Source organism: Cervus canadensis, chromosome 10, assembly GCF_019320065.1.
Source record: "Cervus canadensis isolate Bull #8, Minnesota chromosome 10, ASM1932006v1, whole genome shotgun sequence".
Taxonomy (NCBI): domain Eukaryota; kingdom Metazoa; phylum Chordata; class Mammalia; order Artiodactyla; family Cervidae; genus Cervus; species Cervus canadensis.
The window spans coordinates 23,172,798-23,191,203 of NC_057395.1; the positions used below are offsets into that span (position 1 = coordinate 23,172,798).

Genomic DNA, 18,406 nt, shown 5'->3' on the forward strand with positions numbered 1-18,406 from the left:
TCCATGAACTCAGGGATTACTTTTTTTTTTTAACTGCTTCTCCCACGCATCTAGAAAAATTCTTGATGTAACATAGATGTTCAATATGTACTTGTTTAATGAATGGATAAATGAATGACCTAAGACCTATTCAATGAAATGTTTTAAAATAGTGCAGACTCTATCTAAATTGTTTGTATTTTTATTGGAAATAAAATTGAACCAATTGGTTATGAAAATGATTTATGCATAACATCCTTAATCTGGTTTCTCATAATGGAAGCTAACAAATGATGAATATGCAAAGCTTCTTGAACGTAAGATTCAAGGAAAATAAAACTGTATATGCAATTAAGGGAGTGTGGGCAATAAATGAAGTGAAGATTGCACAATAACAATTACCGTGAAACAATTAAAACAGTAATTTTTGTAGATTCATATAAGAGCTACAAATCTTCTACCCCTCGAGGTCCATAATTAAATATTTTCCATAGTTCAATTAGATGTTGTATATAACATCTAATTTTTCATTATTTGTACAAAACAATACGCACAAAAGTGCTGTAAACAAAAATAGCAAAACAGTCAAGTATAAATTGCACAGAATTTTTAAAAAAAATTTTTGATGTGGATCACATTTAAAGTCTTTGTTGAATTTGTTACAACATTGTTTCTGTTGTTTACATTTTGGTTTTTTGGCCACAAGGCAGGTGGGCTCTTAGCTCCCGACCAGGGATCAAACACGTGCCCCCTAGAGGAGAAGGCAAAGTCTCAACCACTGGACCACCAGAGAATTCTCATGCATGGAATTTAAAATGCAGGTTGTATCAATTGGTATTAAGTATCTTTCACCAATGTTCACCACTTTCACTACCTTTAGTCCCCCAAATGGAATTCAGTTCAGTTCAATTCAGTTCAGTTCAGTCGCTCAGTCATGTCCGACTCTTTGCGACCCCATGAGCCGCAGCACGCCAGGCCTCCCTGTCCATCACCGACTCCTGGAGTTTACCCCAACCCATGTCCATCGAGTCGGTGATGCTATCCAAACATCTCATCCTCTGTCGTCCCCTTCTCCTCCTGCCCTCAATCTTTCCCAGCAGCAGGGTCTTTTCCAATGACTCAGCTCTTCACATCAGGTGGCCAAAGTATTGGCGTTGCAGCTTCAACATCAGTCCTTCCAATGAACACCCAGGATTGATCTCCTTTAAGATGGACTGGTTGGATCTCCTTGCAGTCCAAGGGACTCTCAAGAGTCTTCTCCAACACCACACTTCAAAAGCATCAATTCTTTGGCACTCAGCTTTCTTTATAGTTCAACTCACATCCATACATGACCACTGGAAAAACCATAGCCTTGACTAGACAGACCTTTGTTGGCAAAGTAATGTCTCTGCTTTTTAATATGCTGTCTAGGTTGGTCATAACTTTCCTTCCAAGGAGTAAGCGTCTTTTAATTTCATGGCTGCAGTCACCATCTGCAGTGATTTTGGAGTCCAGAAACCAAATGGAATTGGCAACCACAAAAACAATGACATGGGGGAGGGGTGCAATAAATTGTCAATCGATTAATTTCCTGAACAGCTTTTTGTTTTAGCATATTCTATTTCAGAGCTCAAAGCTATTTAAAGATGTCACCTATATTTATATTCATACTCAATTTTCTCCCTCTCCATCTTCTCTCCCTTTAATTCTTATATTGTACCACAATCCAGCTATAGAAAATTATCTTTGACATTTTAGAATTCTCCATCAATGATGTACAATCAGCAGGATGAAGCTTTGTCAACAATTTCAAAGTCTCTATACCAATGAAGCCACATGTGCAAAGCCTGCCATCCTTCAAATTTTATCTTGTGCAAACAGGTTACATGAAATTGACCAGACTCCCTCAGATGGTAGAGAATGAAGTCCAAGCCTCAAGGCTACTGCTGCAAAAGTTATAATTGACATCTACTTTTGACTCCAGGGGTTTTTGACAATTTCTTTATCAGTTTTCTTAAATCAGTAATGAATTTCAATGAATAGTCATTAGATCTTAAAAGGTAGCTAGAAATTAATAAGTTAAAAAGGCAACTAGTTAAATAACACTTATTTAACTGGATAATATATAAGCATTATTCAGGTTTTCATCAAGAGATAACTTGTGTACTTGGAATGTTTATAAATGAGATTAAGGCAAAATCCTGGCAAACCAACCTAAAAATATTTACAGAATATTCACGATATTCTGATTGTGAGCTATATCATGCAATCTTTATAAAAATACATAGTGAGTAATTTGTTCAAGAATCAATGTTATTTAAGAATCAGTGATTAAGCATATTCTTATTTAGTCACAAACACTGATCTTTTTTAGTTACAAACACTGATCTTTTTTCATATTTGCTATTTTGGTAAAGCCTAAACAGATCTTCCTTCTAATAAACGCACAGTGAATATCCCTGTCTTGGGAAGGGCAGTGGTTAGATACTTACTATCTGAAAGCATGGAAGTAATCTAAAATATTTCTTTAATGTTATAAAAGGAATTTAGTTTCATTGTCCAACTTGAAAACCTTCAGAAACCATGATAATACCTATATCTATCACTTTTACAGAGTTGTTTATACTTCTATAGTAAAAAATAGAGATAAACAGTTTGTCTTTTTTCCTAAAGATAATAGTACACATAATAATCTATGTGGTAAAATAAAGTATAAGAACAAGAAAAAGCTATCTGGTGGATTTCTCATGATCAGAATTTTCCCAAATGTAAAAACTTACTATTTCTTTTTAATTAAAAAAAAAAACTAAACAATAAAATTACACATTTCTGGTATTTATTTCTGTGTGTTTTAACAAACATAGAGCCATGGTCTGAAAATCCATCAATATTTCATTTAGTCAGTCAGGGCTGTCCCTAGTTGCTCTGATGGGTTGAACTGTACCCACCACCACCAATTCATATGTTCAAGTCCAACACTTAGTAGCTCAGAATATGACCGTATTTGGAGATAGGGTCTATAAAGAGGTAATTAAGGTAAAGTGTGGTCATATTGGTGGGCTCTAGTCCAACATGATTGGTGTCCTTATAAAAAGAGGCGTTCAGGACAAGGACACACAGAGAAAGAACCAAATGAAGACCAGGGAGAAGACAGTCATCCACATCATGGGGGAAAAAATGCAAAAAAATCCAAACTTGGTGACCCCTCGATCTTGGATTTCCAGCCTTCCGAATCACGAGAATGAAATTTCTGTTGCTTTAAGCCATCCGTTTGTGCATTCTTAGTCTCTTCAGTCGCATCTGACTCTGTGTGACCCTATGGACCGTAGCCCGCCAGGTTCTTCTGTCCACTGGATTCTCCAGGCAAGAATACTGGAGTGGGTTGTCATATCCTCCTCCAGGGGATCTTCCTGACCCAGAGATCAAACCCGTGTCTCCTACATCTCCTGCATTGGCAGGCAGGTTCTTTACCACTAGCACCACCTTAAGCCATCCAGTCTATGATAACTTTTTTTAAACTACTGCCTTAGAAAACATGCACTGCCCGTGGGCTGATTAAGGCAGGTAACTAGTGACACAGAGTGTGAAAGCCTAAAGAGGCAGCTGTCGATTTGAAAAATACACTGTAAGGTGAGCTAGTTTACTGTCTCTAGGAATTGGCTCACTCTGGAAGAGACAGACCCTCTGTGATCAGCAAGACACCAGGTATCAAAGCATCAAAACAGAGAAAATAAAAACATGGCAATAGAATTGTTTCCTTGTCTCAAAAGGAAAAAAAAAATCAAAACAAATTTTTGAAAGCACACTAGTTTGAAGAAGAAAATAGAGAAGTCTTGTCAGGAAACCTATATATCTTAAACAGAACCATTTCTATAAATCAAAATGACCACCAAAAGACTTATTACAGCATTCACTTTCAAGTGGACTCATTTCCAAATGCTATATGTCTGCTGTAAAATGACAAAAAACACAATGTTTCTATTAAACCATGGCAAATATTTGCCTCAGCTTAAATCATCCTGATAAAAATCTCATTATTTCGAAGACATATCTTTATTTTTGATACTGAAACAAAACCTAAAAAATAACATAATATTCTTAGCATAAGTGTAAGTACTGCTAGATATATTCCCAAGATATTTTATTAAATCTGCTTTTTATGGAATGATGCTTATGGCTCAGCAGAAATAAGAATTCATCCAAAATCCCAAATACTTGATATTTAAATAATTTCACATACTCTTTGTTCAATCTATTATTCAATTCTCAGCATTTAGCTGTGGAGGTAAATCAATACTGTGTGCATACGTATGTACAGCTACTGGGAGTATGGGGGCATTTTCTGTAAGAGGAGGCTTCTCAGAAAAGACACCCTGACTCAGTCTGAAAGGATATCTAATAGCAGGACAGGTCAAAAAAAAAATTTATGAAATAAGCAGAGGGAGCAATGTTTGCAAAGATACACAAAAAAGGAGATAACACTGGACTCACGAGTAGCTCTTTTGGGTCAGAATATGGGAATTCTTGGGGGAATTAAGAAGGAAGAAGTTGGGCTGGTGTGTAAGAGCAGGATCCTGGTGAGCTTATGTCATGACAAAAAAATCTGAATTCCATTCTGAAGGCAATGAGAGTTACTGAGGGATTTAAATAAAGTAGAAATTGGTCACAGTTGGATGTTAGAAAGTACAAACTGGTGGAGAGCAGGTAGTAGTGATTAGGGGAGCGGAATAGACTGAAACTGGAATTTTCAAAATCCAAGAGAAAAAAATATGCGGGACAAACAAAATCAGAGTTGGATGAATAATAATGATAAATATGTAGAGACAATTGGAGAAATATCAGAACACACTCTCAATAATGTTTTGCACCAAATTAATGTGGAGGTGAGAAAGGGGAAGAAGGATTGAAGAATCCTTGGCTTCTAATGTAAGACCAAACAGACATCAATGACTAGATTAGGGAACATAGGAAAAGAAACAGAGTTTGAAAGAAAATTGGAATTTAATTCTAAATATGCTAATGTTGAGTTTCTGTAGCAAATGGATGCTCACTCAACTTATAAACCTGTTCTCCTTGCCTTCCTTTATTACAGAGGCCAAATTTAAACACTCAGTTTTCTTAGCCTCCCTAGCAACCAAGGTTATCTGCCTGATGATCATATAGCTGATGAATGACATGTCCAAAACTATTTCCTATGCCATTCCTTCCTTCTTCCTATCCTGAATGAGAGAGGTTATTCCAGAAGCATAAGATGGCAAGCATGAGGCAAATAGCAAGGAAACCCCTTAGTCCTTGAATATAGCAGTATCAGAGTTGAAGAATCTATGCCATGACTATCTATCTCCTCCTTGTCATCTGACAAGTGAAAGTCACTCAGTCATTTCTGACTCTGCAACACCATGGACTAAGCATTCCATGGAATTTGCTAGGCCAGAATACTGGAGGGGGGGGTAACCTTTCCTTCTCCAGGTGATCTTCCCAACCCAGGGATGGAACCCAGGTCTCCCGCATTGCAGGCAGATTCTTTACCAGCTGAGCCACAAGGGAAGCCCCAAAACACTGGAGTGGGTAGCCTATCCCTTCTCCATGGGATCTTCCCAGCCCAGGAATTGAACTGAGGTCTCCTGGATTGCAGGCGTATTCTTTACCAACTGAGCTATCAGGGAAGCCTATTAAGTCATCTGAACAAAAGCAAAAATCTCAGACTTTTCTGCTTTCTTGCATCCCAATGCATATCCAACCCTATTTTCCATTGGAATAGGATTTTTTCATGGAAATGTCCAGAAGGTGTTGGGTTGGCTCTGCCTGCTTCTCCTGCCTTGGCCATCACCACCAGGACCACATGAAACTGAAACCATTGACTCTAGTCATCCAGAACCCTACTCCAGGGCAGTCACTGCCAAATGCAAAAAATCAGCACACGGTTCCCAAAGCTAGTTCTGTTCTTAAACCTAGAATTGGCTGACTTCACAAAAATTTCCTAAGGACATTATTTAAATGTAGGCCCCATCCTCAGTGATTCCCATCTAGCAGGGCTGGAATGAATCCCAGAATCAATCACTCTTTTACGTGATTCTGATGATTAATTAGATATAGTCTGTCAGTGCCTGAATCTGACTGGAGAGTCTCATTTGAAAATTTAATGCCACCTAATTTTACACAGTCCCACCATTTATAAAATGTAACTCCATCTGAATGCCAATCCTATCCCATAATGCTTTATCCTTTGTCTCCATTATTAGTCCTCATGCTGCTGTGTTTTCCTCCCAAAAGTTTAAATATGCCTTCAATCTTCATTCTATTTGAAAAATAAAAAACAAAACCCGTGCACCCTCACCTTCAAAGATTCAAAGAACACTCTGTGACCTTACCTGAGTATGGAATTTCTCTAAAAGGAAACCACTCACTCTGCAGCTTTCCCCAAGGGGAGATATCTTTTTCCGACGCCCCATAAAACACAAGGCCAAAAATTAAAGTCATCATCCTTCTAAATCCCCAATATTGCTTCCATACAGTGATTTATTCTTCCATGTTGTAAAAACATCTCGGCTCACAACATTTAACTTACAGCCCTGGGTCATCCATGCAGGAGGTCTGATTTCCATATTCATTGAAGACTTCAGTCATGGATTTCAAAGTTGTCTTCTCTAGAGCTTTATCTTATAATCTTGTATAAATGTAACAATCATGTAAAAGTCCTACCCAACAATTGAGCTTTAAAATCCATGTCTCATCTTCATCAAACTTTATTTCCACATCACCTCAGAACAATATGGTGATAACACTATCTAGAACTATTCTCAGAAATTGTCGGTGGCAGTATTTTTCTATGTGACCACAACTTTTCTTTGAATGTCCAAGTATCTGATGCACTCACTCCCACTATTACTGCATTTTCTGTTTCTATAGTGATTTTAAGTAGTTCAAGCGCTTACTAAAAATCTGGCATTTGTCTTCTGAGTGATAATTACGGCCCATCTACACAGGCCTTTGTCCTAGTGTATGGGTCATGGGTACTTAGAGAAATGGCTTTGCTTCCCAGAGCTGAAGATGAAGAGGTAAGTTCATGTCTGAAATGAGAGCAGAGTCCTACTACAAGCATTCTCAGGTCCCAAGCACAACCCAAGCATTTCCTCTGTAAATTTGCTGTGTAAACAGTTTCAATGGCAACAGCCATTTCCTAACTCCCTGATGGTCCACGAAGTCCACTCAACAGCTGATTTCATGGCTTTGTTCTCCTTTGAGGGTGATCAGCCAGACTGGGCAATAAATACAACTATTAGGGATCATTTTGTCTGGCAGACCTCAATTTCTGTAGAAACTATTAAACTGAGATATATAATGTCCCTGCTGAAGTGATCAGGATCAGGGACTAGATGTTTCATTAAAAATTAAGTGTAAGTGGGCTGTGCTCTGGTTCAGAAACAACCATGCAGGGTAACAGGAGAGAGATTATTAGGGGAGTTTTGAATGGCAGATCAGGCGTTGCCTGGAGTTGACAGTGTATTCTCTACTGGCATATTGCTTCCCTTCTGATAAATCTAAGGAACATTATCTTCTTTTAGTGAAAAGTCACTGATGTGCTTAATAATAATGCTTAAATTATTTACTTCTAGGAATGGGTGGAGGTTACAGTCTGTTCCTTTAAAGTTCTACATTTCACTTATCTATATTTCAATTTATCCTATCATGATTTCTTACTAATATATACGGAGAACTGAAAATACAAAGATGAAAGAGAACTTTGTGTGTTACATGTTTAGAGGGGCTGTCATTAGCTCCTATAAGTTTACCTTGATTTGAGTGACAAGAGACACAAACTTGTAAGCTCTTATAACAGCAGAAGTGCTTTTTAAGCATCAAAGCACAATGCAAACATCCTTTAACAAGTTTCCTTGGTCTCTCTTAGGTAGACTGGAACATTTTTTCTTAACCACATTTCTTCTGTTACTGGAACATTTTGATTTTAACCACAACTACCATTTCTTGTTATCCAACTAGAACTCAGAACCCTCTCTACAAAATAGCTTTCTTGATTCTACCATATCATAATAAAATTTCAAAAGGAAAAAATTCTATCAAATATCTATACTCAAATATATCAAATAAATGTGATTATGGCATATGAGACAAGTGCTGCGATTCATGAGGTCGCAAAGAGTCAGACACAACTGAGCCGCTGAAATGAACTGAACTGAACTGAACTTCATCCTTATCAACTTATATTTTAAACATTGAACTTTCCTATTGAGAACAATGTGAATGGTGAATTGAATATTACACAGTTAATGTAATCACAGGACTGATATGGATAATTTTTTAGATATGATGTGTGGTTTATTGATCTAGTTGTTTCAGTCTAAATAGAAAATAGATTATAACTAATATACTTCTCCATTTGTGTCTTTCAGTGGCTTAGTTAAATTGATTCTCCAAGAAGACAGTTTCAAATCAATGGGGGCCAGTTTTCTCCTGATATCCTAGAAGGCATAGAATTCTCTGGGTAAGATTTAACTAAACAGTGTAAATACTGCTACAGGGTTCCAAATTTGAGACTAAATTACACACTTCAGTTCTTTATAGTAGCCTGTGTTCACCTCTAGCACAAATCAAGTCATTGTACCACAGTGTATAAGGACAGTAGTAAATAGCTCACTCTAAAACATTAAGCAAAAATAAGAGTAGATCAAAATCATTACCCAATGTTTAAACTGAACTGAATTTATTATACAATAAGAATCAGAATGAGAAAAATATCTTACCATCTGCTGGCAAGCAGCCTGAGCTGAAAGATATATCATCGATAGCTATGACTTCATCCTGAGCTGAAATCATCTGGCCTTGAAAAACAATCTGGACAAGAAAAATAAACAAAAATAAAGAACAAGCAACAGTATTGTCTCACAGTCTTGTAGCACAGAGTCTACAAATAAAAGAAACATGATACTTCCTAGAAGCACATGGGTGACCATGCCAACTCCAAATGGAGAGAGATCTATATTTTGAAGAACAAAAAAATGCCAGGATGGGAGGGGAGTTGGAGGGAGATTAAATGCATGTATATGTATGGCTGACTCCCTGACCACCTGAAACTATCACAACACTTTTAATCAGCTATACTCCAGTAAAAATAAAAAGTTTAAAAACAAAACAAACAGACAAAACACACCTGAACCAAAAATGTAGTCTTCTCTGTATCTCACATGTGTAGAATAGGTTGGGTAACACATTTGTGAAATGAGTCAACAGTCACCTGGTTTCTTCCCTGTATCATCTTCCATGTTTGGTTCCTATGCATTCATACTACTTAGCATTTACCAGTTCTGGGAGCCTCACTCCAGCTTAAGCTCTGGTTCTCGGCATTTTGCATCATTAAGCAAAAATAAAGAGCAGATCAAGTCATTACCTCGGTTCTCTGAATTTTACTTGCAGCCCCATCTTCAATGTCCTTGTGCTATCCTCCTGCACATTTTCTGCCATTATCTAAACATAGCTTGGGACACTGACTGGAAATCATTGTTCAGTGACTTACTATTAAAATGACCGAATATTGTACTGTGATGTGAGGCCAGCCCAAGTCTCCACCAAGAGGAAATACTCTAGCATAATGAATCTGAGACACTTGGAAAGATCAAGTAATCTTAATTACTTAAATCAATAAAACATTGGTGTATTGATGGAGAGTATTCTCCTGTCTTCACTAATGTGTGAGGCTTAATTCATGGATGCATTAAACTTGTGTGCACAACTCAGCCTTGTTCATAATGTAAACATTATTTCAAGACGCCACACTGCTTCTTAGCTTAACAATTGGTGTTGTATCACAAACCCTAGCAGATCATTTTGCTGTCCTGCATTTTCTTTTGTTCCTGTACAACATGATGTTCTAATATATTTCCTTTCAAGCCAGAGATTGTCTACTAGTCTATTAAAAACGTGATGAAAAACATCCATAATGTACCCAGTGAACTGTCCACATGCAGCCCTAAGAAAGTCATCCTTCTTCACATAAATTAGAATAACCATGGGACTACTTACAAGTCAGGACCATGATGGAAAAAGTCTGTCAAAGATTGTGATGTAGAGATGGTTTCACATGAAGGTACCATAGCATAGTGTGTGTGCTCAGTCATGTCTGACTCTCTGTGACCTCATGGACTGTAGCCTGCCAGGCTCCTCTGTCCATGGGATTCTTCAGGCAAGAATACTGGAGTGGGTTGCCATTTCCCGCTCCAGGAGATCTTCCCGACCCGGGGATCGAACCCATGTCTCCTGCATTGCGAAGCAGATTCCTTACCACTACGCCACCTAAGAAGCCTCTATAGCATAGTCATTGAAGTGTATATTTGGAATCAGATTATTTGAATTTAGATCCCAGATACACCACTTTCCAGCAGGAAGACCCTGGAGAAGTTACTTAACACTTCTGTGCCTCAGTTTATTTCTTTATAAAAAGGTACTGATAAGAATAGTTATCACCTATATGATAAGGTGTATGCAAGGTAACAAAAGAGTCATCACTTATACAACTGCACTTGACCTATATAGTTGGCATTAAATGTCAGCTAATATGGCATAGAGTTATTAAAATATTTAAGCTACTATATAGTATTTACTAATTAAAAATCTACTCTGCACAGATTAACTTTATGCTTCTTGAAAGCCTATTCACATAGAGACAGTCCCTAGTTCCTGCTGAACTGAACGCTTACCTATAGCAGCCACATTTCTTTTAAAAAAATTTTTTTGCTTGAAGTGCAATTATTTTAGTATAATTGAAAATATTTCTATAGTATTACAATGATCAAGGATAACCAAAAATTAATATTTGGATACTATGATTTCTTTTTTTTTTTCATTTATTTTTATTAGTTGAAGGCTAAATACTTTACAATATTGTAGTGGTTTTTGCCATACATTGACATGAATCAGTCATGGATTTACATGTGTTCCCCATCCCGATCCCCCCTCCCGCCTCCCTCCCCACCCCATCCCTCTGGGTCTTCCCAGTGCACCAGCCCTGAGCACTTGTCTCATGCATCCAACCTGGGCTGGTAATCTGTTTCACCCTTGATAGTATACTTGTTTCAATGCTATTCTCTCAGAACATCCTACCCTCGCCTTCTCCCAGAGTCCAAAAGTCTGTTCTGTACATCTGTGTCTCTTTTTCTGTTTTGCATATAGGGTTATCGTTACCATCTTTTTATATTCCATATATATGTGTTAGTACACTGTATTGGTCTTTGTCTTTCTGGCTTACTTCACTCTGTATAATGGGCTCCAGTTTCATCCATCTCATTAGAACTGATTCAAATGAATTCTTTTTAACGGCTGAGTAATATTCCATGGTGTATATGTACCATAGCTTCCTTATCCATTCGTCTGCTGATGGGCATCTAGGTTGCTTCCATGTCCTGGCTATTATAAACAGTGCTGCGATGAACATTGGGGTGCATTGTCTCTTTCAGATCTGGTTTCCTCAGTGTGTATTGCCCAGAAGTGGGATTGCTGGGTCATCTCCACACAGTTCTCCATAGCGGCTGTACTAGTTGCATTTCCCACCAACAGTGTAAGAGGGTTCCCTTTTCTCCACACCCTCTCCAGCATTTATTGCTTGTAGACTTTTGGATAGCAGCCATCCTGACTGGCATGTAATGGTACCTCATTGTGGTTTTGATTTGCATTTCTCTGATAATGAGTGATGTTGAGCATCTTTTCATGTGTTTGTTAGCCATCTGTATGTCTTCTTTGGAGAAATGTCTGTTTAGTTCTTTGGCCCATTTTTTGATTGGGTCATTTATTTTTCTGGAATTGAGCTTCAGGAGTTGCTTGTAAATTTTTGAAATTAATCCTTTGTCTGTTACTTCGTTTGCTATTATTTTCTCCCATTCTGAGGGCTGTCTTTTCACCTTGCTTATAGTTTCCTTTGTTGGATACTAGGATTTCAAAGTGTCATAAAGTACTTGCAGCAGCCACATTTAAAGAGAAAAATGGAAATAAGTGTTGACTAATCACCAGTCTCTCTCCTCCTTCACGCTCTCCCTGCAAACCCATTCATCTTCAGGGCTTTAACTGTCACCCAAGCTGATAAATACATGTTTACATCAGGAATGTCAACCTCTTTCTCTTGAGCTTTCCTTCCCCATCTCTACCATCTGTTGAAAATTTTGTCAGGTGACACGAAGCCACTTCTAATTCAAGATGTTCTTTCCTCTGGACCTCTGCCCTGACGCTCATCCTCTGAAAAATGGTACCAGGAGACTGCCATCTGCAATGCTCAAAACTCCAAACTGACCTTTGGAATCACTTTCTCCTCCAGCCGTGTCCAGTTAAATCCTCTTTCCTTTCTGTTGCTATTTCCACTCCTACATCTTCACACCTGATCTAATGAAGTAGCTTTTATGTTATTTATTTGGCTTTGCCAGGCCTCAGTTGTTGCATGCAAATTCTTAGGTGCAATATGTGGAATCTAGCTCCCTTCCCAGGGATTGAACCACAGGCCCCCTGCATTGGAAGCGTGGAATCTTAACCACTGGACCACCCAGGGAAGTCCCTGAAGTAGCTTTTAAATTACCTTCTTACCTTCAGGCCTCTCCTCAGAGTTTGCAACATGTGTCTTTATTTATTTGATTCAGTTAAATTATAGATTAACTTGGTATAACTGAAGAGAAGCTAGTATGAAAATCGGCCGTCATTTAAGCCCACTGGTACTGAAAAAGCAAAGGTTTTCTTAGGGAAAAGAACTGCTTCTCTAATTGTAGGGAAATTACTTGTGGGTCTATGTAGCTAGGAAACAAAAGACCCGCAAGGTACAAGGAGATAATCCAGTTAAATGTGTTTAAACAAAAAGTTTCCAGGGATTTTGGTTGGGATCCTGAAAAGGGGGATGGGTGAACTATCTTAAGAATGTAGAAAGTGAGTGAAGTTGCTCAGTCATGTCCAGCTTTTTGCGACCCCCATGGACTTTAGCCTGCCAGGGTCCTCCATCCATGGGATTTTCCAGGCAAGAATACTGGAGTGAGTTACCATTTCTTTCTCGGACCTTCCCAACCCAGGGATCGAACCTAGGTCTCCCGCACTACAGGCTGGCTCTTTACTGTCTGAGCCACCAAGGAAGCCCTTAAAGAACGTGGAAACCCATGATAATTTTTTAAAAACCATGCCCTGTAGTCAGAGGCTGTTCGTGATATGGTAATTGTGTATCTAAGAGCAGTGATTAACATTCTTTGTTTTCTCCAAAGCTTTGGCAAAAAACATTTTCCAAATACCCACCTCATTTTTTTCTGTTAAGTGAAGTAAAAAAAAAACAGAAAAAGATAGGGACTTCCCTGGCAGTCCAGTGGTTAGGACTCTGTGCTTCCACTGCAGGGGGCAAGGATTTGATCTCCGATTAAGCAACTAAGATCCTGAGTGCCTCAGGGGCACAGCCAAAATAAAGAAAACAGTAGCAAAGTAGCAAAATAAAAGCAGATCACAACAGGGATAATGAAGTTAGAAGTTTGACACCATCACATAACCGAGGTATGGCCTGCACTGATGCAGTGGAAAAACATGAGACAAATTCCTTTCACCTCAAACATTTTAAGAGAAGATGGCTTCGGAAGGGAGGCTTTGTGCTTGAAATACTTGATTTAAATCTTAGATGAAACTTTTATGGCAGGTAAACAATGAATATAAACTTACTTGGATTATACTAGTAACAACATGAACAGAAACCCTTGCATTTATATTTTCTGTATGAGAATTTTCCTAATTAGTAGTATGCATTCAATGGTCTTTTTCAAGAAAATATATACAAAACAAAAAGATGACAGTAGTCTTCTCATCGTCATGTGTTCACACAGTAAGTATTCTTGAATTAAAAGATAAAATGTCTCAAATTATGATTTTGAAAAGCTTGAGAGTAGCAGTAAGTTAATAATTTATATTTAGCATTATTAACCACATCTTTTGTTCATATTAATAAAGCCTATTGTTTCTGAATGGAAGAGTGATGAGAAGTCTCTGGCATTTCTAAGTGGAATATCAGAGAAATGACAAGTAGATAACAGCATATTAAAAAATGCTTCAGTTATCCTCTTAAAATTCAGGCACTGATTTCAAGAATCCAGACATTCAACTTGAAAACCACAGTCAATGATATGCTTAGTAACATAGTACTCATTCCTTCCTACCCATAAAACCAGTAGGGGAAGTCCCTTCAAAAACCAGAAAAAAACAGGGATGAGGGGAGATTTCATCTGAATTTGAGGCTAAATTTCAACTATATGTTTAGCCTGGTTTATTCTTTGCTTCTATGAATATTTTAAGACAATAGTAAAATTAATTGCTTTTGTCTGCAATTTTGAGAAATGTGATCGCAGTTCATTAGCACCATGCAATGCATAATAATGTTTCATCTAACACAGCAGACAAAGGATTGTTTAATAAGTCACATCAGATCTGACCAAATCTAGAGGTTGGATTTTTTTTCCTATATTTTATAAATTCTTACACGGCTTTATTAGATAAAAAATTATCATGACTCAGTGACTGACTGAGATCTGAAATCAAACTATCCTATGTTCTAATCTTATATGGGATTTGGTAAGCTATTTCATTCTCTAAAGCTTACAATCCTCTGGACTTCCCTGGTGCTCCAGTGGTTAAGACTTCACCCTTCCAATGCAGGGGGCCTGGATTCAATCCCTGGTTGGGGAACTAAGATTCCGTTTGCCTCAGAACCAAAAAACCAAAACATGAAACAGAAGCAGTATGGTAACAAATTCACTAAAGAATTTAAACATGGTTCACATCAAAACATCTTTAAAAAATAAAGCTCACCACCCTCATGTGAACAATGGGGTAAATGATAGTTGAGAGGACTGCCATGAAGGGCCAATAAGATAGTATACATGTAGGACTAAACGCAATTCTTTACACACAGTAGGCACTCAGTCAATACTAGATGTTATTCTTTAAACACCTTCAGAAACTTTCTGAAACACTGCCATCTCTGTGGACTAAATGCATAAACACCATTCCTAGTTTACACAGCAGCAGTCTCTCAGAAATTACCATACACTTCAGGTTAGCAAGCGATGGATCCAGTTAGTCCTTTATAGGTGAAGGTGACCAAGTCCTGACACAGCAGCCAGATCCAGAGGCTTTCTCAGAAACCCATGCTAAGCCAGAGACAAGCAGGGACGACAATCTATTTAAGTATTTCTAAAGGAAGCATGAATGACTTTAAAACTATCAAGGCAGAATGGATGGGAAACTGCCAAGAAAAACAAACAAAAAAATAAACCCAGAATAATTCTAGGAGACTTGTAAATTGATGAGGCAGCAGATACTGTCTGGAGACGCTGATTACAAAATGCCCTCAAATAAGCCTCTTTCTAAAGATTTTCAGGAAGAGCTACTACATAGTGGCAGGCAGTATTTACAAGCACAGCACATCTCTGTGGCCCAGCTCAACAAAAGCAAATGAGTATCTGTTCACTTGCTGACAGGATAGAACTAAAACCTACCTGCAGTCTTAAAGATTGAGGTAGCCAAAAGATCCCAAGAAACTTGTACGATTTCCTAATTTTTAACAATGCCTTTAAAGTAGAAGCACTGTTTTCGTATCAGCAATAAAGGATTTTAAGAATCAAATTAATATGCTCCATGGGCATCTGCTTTGGTGGAAGACACTGCTGCATTTTAAAGCACTCAGGTGAATAATCTCACTTCCTCTGCTACAGCTGAATTGCCCTGGAGATCATCTATTTGGGAATTTAAAGTTTTATAGTTATCTACTATACATATTTAATCATCAACCCCCACAATATGCTATTTGGGAATGGACAGCTGAGAAAAGCAAAGAATTTATATTAAAACGCTTAATTTACAAGTAGCAGGTTCCTGCTACTTGTATCCAACATCAAATCTCTTGTCATGCTACTAATAAAGACCTTGACCAAAATATTTATCTTTGTTGTAGTTTTAGTTGCTAAGTCATATCTGACTCTTTTGTGACCTGTGAACTATAGCCCACTAGGTTCCTCTGTCCATGGGATTTTCCAGGCAAGAACACTGGAATAGGTCGTCATTGCCTTCTCCAGGGGATCTTCCTGGAGCCAGGGATCAAACCCATATCTCCTGCATTGACAGGCAGACTCTTTACTAAAATGAGAAGGCACAGTGCTTGACAAAGATAGCTTAAGACTCTTTTTTTTTTTTAATCACCCACTCTGTTTCAAAGTTGGAAAAGATGTATAAATACTGATGAAGTTTACACACAGACAAGAGTCCCATAGCAGTCCTTAAGGTTTAGACAAGCGTGCAGACAGGGGAACTTCAGCAAGCTCATCCTGCAGCATCTAGTCAGCGTCCCCTCAAAGGCACACTTGGCTCTCTTTTGTTGCTATTGTTGTTACTGAAAAGAGACAGACAGAGGGAAGTAAGAAAATAAAGTAGTAATATAATAAACTAGAAATTCCTCCTTTGGTTAATGACACCTGAACATCCACAACAGATTGGATGCATTCTTGTTGTCTGGGGTTAACACTCTACAGAGCACTCCCCACCAAGGCAGGAACTCAGGATGTCTTGCCCCTGTGCCTGAGGAGTCCTTTACAGGAAGACTTACCTGCCTGATGACTTAAAATACCACCCCCACCTCACACACACAACACCAGTAATGCTGGATTTCAAGAGGATACAAAGCCTCAAATGACAGAATTATGCCTCCAACTGTACAGTTCTCCTCAAGTCATCATCCAGGAGTCACCTAGCTATCTACTAAATGATTTTCTTTCATCTTCTTTGGACCCCCACTTGGTTTTACAAAAGGCTGAAAATTCTGAACTTCAGTGATTTTACGACAGATCAGTTAAGAATATGTGCCATTCTTAAATCTTATCATTCAATTTTAATAATAGATGTCTTGTTCATTCTCCCATATTTCTTCTTAGCCCCTCAAAATTCAATACAATTTACTCTCTATATTAAGGTAAATGCTAAATCCATCACATGTCAGATGATTTTCTATTCCATATCAAAATTATAGAATTATTATATTATTCTAATAATAGATGATAAAGGAAACCTACCTGGGTTAAATTGACTCACAAACCAGGTTTAAAAAGCATATTTGTTCAGAATAAAATGTTTTAAGATCCCTTTTTTAACTGGAAAATTTTGCTTGGCTGCCCAAAATGTTAAAGTATGCACTATTTTTCTAAGAACTCCTATAATGGTTATTAGATTATAATTTCCATCACACATAAGTTTTATTAGGCTGCATAAATAAATGTCTTTTATAGGCTTACATTGGCTTTAATTCTCAAGATTATTTTGGAAGATGAAGGCTGTATTGAGTAATTTGAGTTTAACCATGAAATGAATATGACAATGATTCCACTTCAGCAGCGTTTGGTATTAGTATTGAAAACAGCCTATGTGCTCATGACCCAAGGCAATCCTGTTCTCTCAAAAGCTTGAGAAAACTGTGAAACAGAAGCAATTTTTTTTTTAATTGGAGGATAATTGCTTTACAATGTTGTGTTGGTTTCTGCCACATAGCAATGTGAATTATCCAGAAGTATACATGTGTCCCCTCCCTCTTGAACCCCTCCTCCCACCCCTCTAGATTGTCACAGAGCACCAAGTTGAGCTCCATTATATACTGCAACTTCCCCAAAGCTATCTATTTTACAAATGGTAATGTATATGTTTCAATGCTATTCTCTCAATTCATCTCACCCTCCCCTAACCCCACTGTGTCCACAGGTCTGTTCTCTATGTCAGCATCTCCATTCCTGCCTTACAAATAGGTTTATCAGTACCATTTTTCTCGATTCCATATGTACGCATTAATGTACGATATTTGTTTTTCTCTTTCTGCCTTACCTCACACTAGATTCATCCACCTCACTAGGAGTGACTCAAATTCTTAAGAATGCAAAATGAAATGAAAGAAGATTGGAATAATGAGTGGAAAAGGAAAGTGGAGGGGATTCAAGAAATTAGGAAGAGTATTAGAACGTCATATTTTACTGTTATATCAATATGTGTCAGTATATAACAAATTTAGTTTTGATACATAAGTTTTAAACTTCTTAAAACTGTCTTTTAGGATGACTGGCCACCCCAACTTCCTGGAACTATTTGGTTTCAGCACGTGACAGTCCTGGGGAATTCCTCAGCCCTCAGACAACTGGGATGATTAATCACCTGGTGTTAAACATCTGTACTTTATCGTTTTTCCTTCAAAGACAGTTATAAAACACAACACACATACCTGAAACCTCTGGGGACTCTGAATTTTGATGACATTCCTCTCCCAACGATTCTGGAGTCCAGCAGTGTTTTGCCATAAATGCTGTGTAGGGCCACCACAGGTAGTTTGAAAGCCAGCCATTAATTTGCCATTCATTTGGCTGGAGAAGTAATAAAATGTAATCTGAAAAATAATGAA

General features: G+C 37.9%; 1 protein-coding gene across 1 annotated transcript in view; it reads right to left on the minus strand.

The window, feature by feature from the left end:
* MALRD1 (MAM and LDL receptor class A domain containing 1) overlaps positions 1-18,406 on the minus strand; it is a 512,454-nt gene that overhangs the window by 475,171 nt on the left and 18,877 nt on the right. Inside the window, exons 4-5 of the mRNA XM_043480161.1 lie at positions 18,230-18,391; positions 8,724-8,814 (exon numbers count right to left, since the gene is read on the minus strand). Coding sequence (XP_043336096.1) covers positions 8,724-8,814; positions 18,230-18,391 — 253 coding nt within the window. The remainder of the gene's footprint in view (positions 1-8,723; positions 8,815-18,229; positions 18,392-18,406) is intronic.